Source organism: Haematobia irritans, chromosome 1 (assembly GCF_050003625.1).
Source record: "Haematobia irritans isolate KBUSLIRL chromosome 1, ASM5000362v1, whole genome shotgun sequence".
Classification (NCBI taxonomy): domain Eukaryota; kingdom Metazoa; phylum Arthropoda; class Insecta; order Diptera; family Muscidae; genus Haematobia; species Haematobia irritans.
The window spans coordinates 145,445,210-145,449,686 of NC_134397.1; the positions used below are offsets into that span (position 1 = coordinate 145,445,210).

At 31.5% G+C, this 4,477-nt stretch overlaps 1 protein-coding gene across 1 annotated transcript; it reads right to left on the bottom strand.

Moving 5' to 3' along the window:
* Positions 1-219: 219 nt before the first annotated feature.
* HSPBAP1 (HSPB1 associated protein 1) lies at positions 220-2,283 on the bottom strand. The gene is made up of 3 exons (XM_075291838.1): positions 1,778-2,283; positions 1,357-1,723; positions 220-616 (listed from the first exon to the last, which is right to left on the bottom strand). Exons 1-3 carry the CDS (start codon positions 2,251-2,253, stop codon positions 236-238), a joined length of 1,224 nt encoding a protein of 407 aa, XP_075147953.1. The 5' UTR covers positions 2,254-2,283; the 3' UTR covers positions 220-235.
* Positions 2,284-4,477: the final 2,194 nt, after the last annotated feature.

A 4,477-nucleotide genomic window follows, 5' to 3' on the forward strand; every position in this document is an offset into this window, starting at 1 on the left:
TTAATCGACCTTTCTTTTGTCTACTATATATCCCGCATGGACTAGCTTACAATTTAGGAGATGATGTTAAGAAGTTTTAAGATGCCTTGCCATCGGCCGCAACCCAAGTAATTTAATTGTGGATGACCGTCCTTAGTAGAAGTTTCTACGCAATCCATAGTGGAGGGTACATAAGATAAGGCTTAAATATTGGTTTTCCCATAGAAATATCCGTACTAATTGATTAACTCAAAAATTATTTATTCTTTGAATATCGTCTTAAAAATTCATGTTTCACTAATTGAATATTTTGAGGACTACATATACTGTTGAATAATGATTCTTCAATAACGTTCAGTGGTTTGTCATCTGTTTTTTCATTCATTCTGCGAGGATTGCTTCGTTTGTGGTTGTTCTTTAGATAATTCTCCCATTGATTATCGGTTAATAAGGAAACTTCAAAAATATTTTGGAAATCATTTTTTAAAGATACAAAACTTTTTTCGGATATGTAACAATATGGGTGGGTCGAACATTTAGTTTTAGCATCACTTTGGTTTTTCTCTACTTCATCTTTTTGTTGAACCAAGTAGTCCAGAATATTAAACAATTCATCATATGAGGTGGAACAGGAAAGCTAAGAAAGAGTTAAAAGGAACACTTAATAGCTATTTTAAAGTAGTAGTAGTAATCTAAATAAAATACCAAACATTTTAAAATTCGTTAAAAAGTGTATTATCGTAAAATTTTAGAAAATAGACTTTCTAAAAAGAACGCCTTTTAGAATTTAGATAAGGTCGTCCAAATTCAAAACTTGCGAAAATTGAAATCCAAAGAAACATCGATTTTAAGACGTTTTCACAATTTTGAAAAATTGTTTTTTCCCGTCTTCGATGTTTTTACAAATTTGAAAAAATCTACTTTCGACTTTTTCGAAAATTGAAAACGTCGATTTTACGACCGTCTAAAATTTTGAAAAAAATTGTTTTCGCGATTATTGAAAAGTCGAATTTTAACGTCACGACTTTAATAGAAAAAGGTGAGTACTAAGTTCGAGTTTAGCCGCTAAAATCTACACTTTTTCGCGATTACTTTTCTCTAATAATCCATTAACAAGAATATAAACTTTGTGAAAAGTTGCTTTGGGGTATTCCCCCATCAAGTTTTAATAAAAATTGCATCAAAGAGGAACTAATTTATACTGTTTTTACTGATTTAATTTCGGTTTTAGCGGCTAAACTCGAACTTAATACCCAACTAAAAGGGTTAAATCGCATTACTCTTTCATTTCACTTTGGAATTTTTCGATAAAGTTCAACTAGTCGATTGTGGTTTCGGTTGATTTTGACCATTTGAAGATTACCATCTTTTTCTTACCTGATTTGGGTTTCGCACATATTCTTTAACAGCATCATTTTTGCTTTCCAGAAAAGTATCAATGAAATACTTTACAATACATTCTTCGATTTGATTTTCTATATCACATTGCAATGGTATCCAGGCATTAACACTTAAAGAAATTTCCATAGCTTCAACAAAATGCCACCAATGCCTCGGAACGATTAATACATCGTTGGGTTCAAGTATACAGTGATAACATTGACCCTTTAATTTGAGCAGTTGTTTCATTTCTTCACAACTAGGAGCATAGAAATTTTCCAAACAATACACACTCGATTCCTCATAAGGTATTCGTGTTGTTGTTAACAAATTTGTGTCTGGTGGAAATAGTAACCATGATTTTCTGAAAAATAGTTTTAAAATATTATAGAAAAATATCAAAATTTTCTTCATATACCTTCCATATATTTGGACTACAATATTACAACCGTATGTGTCAAAATGACAAGGGGTATTCGCCCCCTTCGAACTCAACCATAAAGTACAATCGTCTGTAAGTTTGGGAAATCCAAAACATCCAAAGTCAATTCCTCTGGTGGATTCCATCGGCAATTCATGTTTACGTTTGTAATTTAAACCGTGCCAATTAATTGCATTACCATTTTCACTATGTTCATTAAGAAATTCTTTAGCTGACATTCTTTCCAATTTCCTTTTTCGTTCCCATTGCGGTTCGTTTATTTCGTTTGCCAACGGCATTTTTTCAAACTCTGGCTTCTCTCCACTCAATTTGTCGTATTCCTCACACCATTTCTGCAAACCTTCTTCGAAACAAGGCCATTGGGTATTGAAGCTTTTTAAAATTAAGGGTTTCCTCGCGTTAAGGATAATTTCTCGTAGTCCTAACGAGTTAGGAGCGGTTATCTGTTCCATTGTTTACTGTCAGCAGGAGAGTAAACACAATGTCTATATGAATGCGTATGTAATCATATGTTCATCAGTGGCGTATCTTGTGTGGGGTATTAAATATTGTATTTGTGTCGTAAACGTATCGTAACACTTGTCTTTTAAGCCTAGTACTAAGATCACGTTTTCGCACGAAAAACTGTTATACTCCATTTAAAAAACGTTAGCGCGGAATAAATGCGAAATCTTTGTTTCGAGCATTTTTGAACACATATTTATACAATCCTGGATTTTTCGCACGAAAAAATAGGCAGGCATATTATTTCGCATAAATAAGTTAACATTCCTGCATTTGAGACCCTATTTACGGAGATAGATGAAGCAGTGCTGCCGCTAGTGAAAAATTGAGTGAAGTAGATTTTGGAAAAAAGTGGAGTAGATTGAATAAAATTGAAGTAGCATACATTTTTGAAAACAAAACAATAGAATTCATTTTATTAAACCCTCCACCATAGGATGGGGGTATATTAACTTTGTCATTCCGTTTGTAACACATCGAAATATTGCTCTAAGACCCCATAAAGTATACATATTCTGGGTCGGGGTGAAATTCTGAGTCGATTTGAGCATGTCCGTCCGTCCGTCTGTTGAAATCACGCTAACTTCCGAACGAAAGAAGCTATCGACTTGAAGCTTGGCACAAGTAGTTGTTATTGATGTAGGTCGGATGGGAGCCACCATGGTGCAATGGTTAGCATGCCCGCCTTGCATACACAAGGTCGTGGGTTCGATTCCTGCTACGACCGAACACCAAAAAGTTTTTCAGCGGTGGATTATCCCACCTCAGTAATGCTGGTGACATTTCTGAGGGTTTCAAAGCTTCGCTAAGTGGTTTCACTGGAATGTGGAACGCCGTTCGGACTCGGCTATAAAAAGGAGGTCCCTTGTCATTGAGCTTAACATGGAATCGGGCAGCACTCAGTGATAAGAGAGAAGTTCACCACTGTGGTATCACAATGGACTGAATAGTCTAAGTGAGCTCGATAAATCGGGCTGCCACATAACCTAACCTAGGTCGGATGGTATTGAAAATGGGCCATATCGGTCCACTTTTACGTATAGCCCCCATATAAACGACCCCCAAATTTGGCCCCCAAATCCGATCCGGCTGAAATTTGGTACATGGTGTAAGTATATGGTATCTAAATCTAAACTATGCAAAAATTGGTCCACATCGGTTAATAATTCAATGATTAAAACCGCTATGTTCATCGTAATTAAAGGAATAGGACAAACAATTATTTAAAAATTTGAAGCAGAACAAAAAGTGAAGCAGATTTTTGGAAGAAGGAGTGACGAAGTAAATTTTGTGAAAATGAAGCAAAATACTTCGATTGAAGTAGTAGCGGCAGCACTGAGATGAAGATATTCGTTTTTCGCAGAAACGAACTTAGTACTAAGCATTAGCGTGTAAACAAAAACACAGTGGCTGGCCGAAATACAATTTTGAAAAAAATTCTATAGATATACAATTTTGAGAAAAATTACTATGAAAATAATTTTTTTAGAAAATTTTTAATAGAAATAAAATTTTTAGAAAATTTTTATAGAACAAAACAATATGAAAAATTCTTCTATGGAAATAAATTTTTTTAGAAAATTTTCAATAGAAATAAAATTAGGGAAAATTTTCAATAGAAATAAAATTTTGAAAAAAATATTCTATAGATATAAAATTTTCAGAAAAATTTATATAGAAATATCATTTTATGAAAATTTTCTATAGAAATAAAATCTTGAAAATTTTTCTATAGATATAAAATTTTGTGAAAATGTTCTATAGAAATAAAATTTTGAGATAATTTTATATAGAAATAAAATTTTAAGAACATTTTCTATAGAAATAAAATTTTTAGAAAATGATATAATGAAATAAAAAATTTATATAGAAATAAAAATTTGAAAAAAATTTCTATAGACATAAAATTTTGAGAAAATTTTATATAGAAATAAAATTTTCTATAGAAATAAAAATTAAAAAAATTTCCTATAGAAATAAAATTTTCAAAAAATGTTCTATAGATATACAATTTTAAGAAAAATTTATATAGAAATAAAATTTTGAGAAAATTTTCTATAGCAATAAGATTTTGAGAAAATTTTATATAGAAACAAAATTTTGAGAAAATTTTATATAGAAATAAAATTTTGAAAATTATTCTATAGATATAAAATTTCTATAGATATAAAA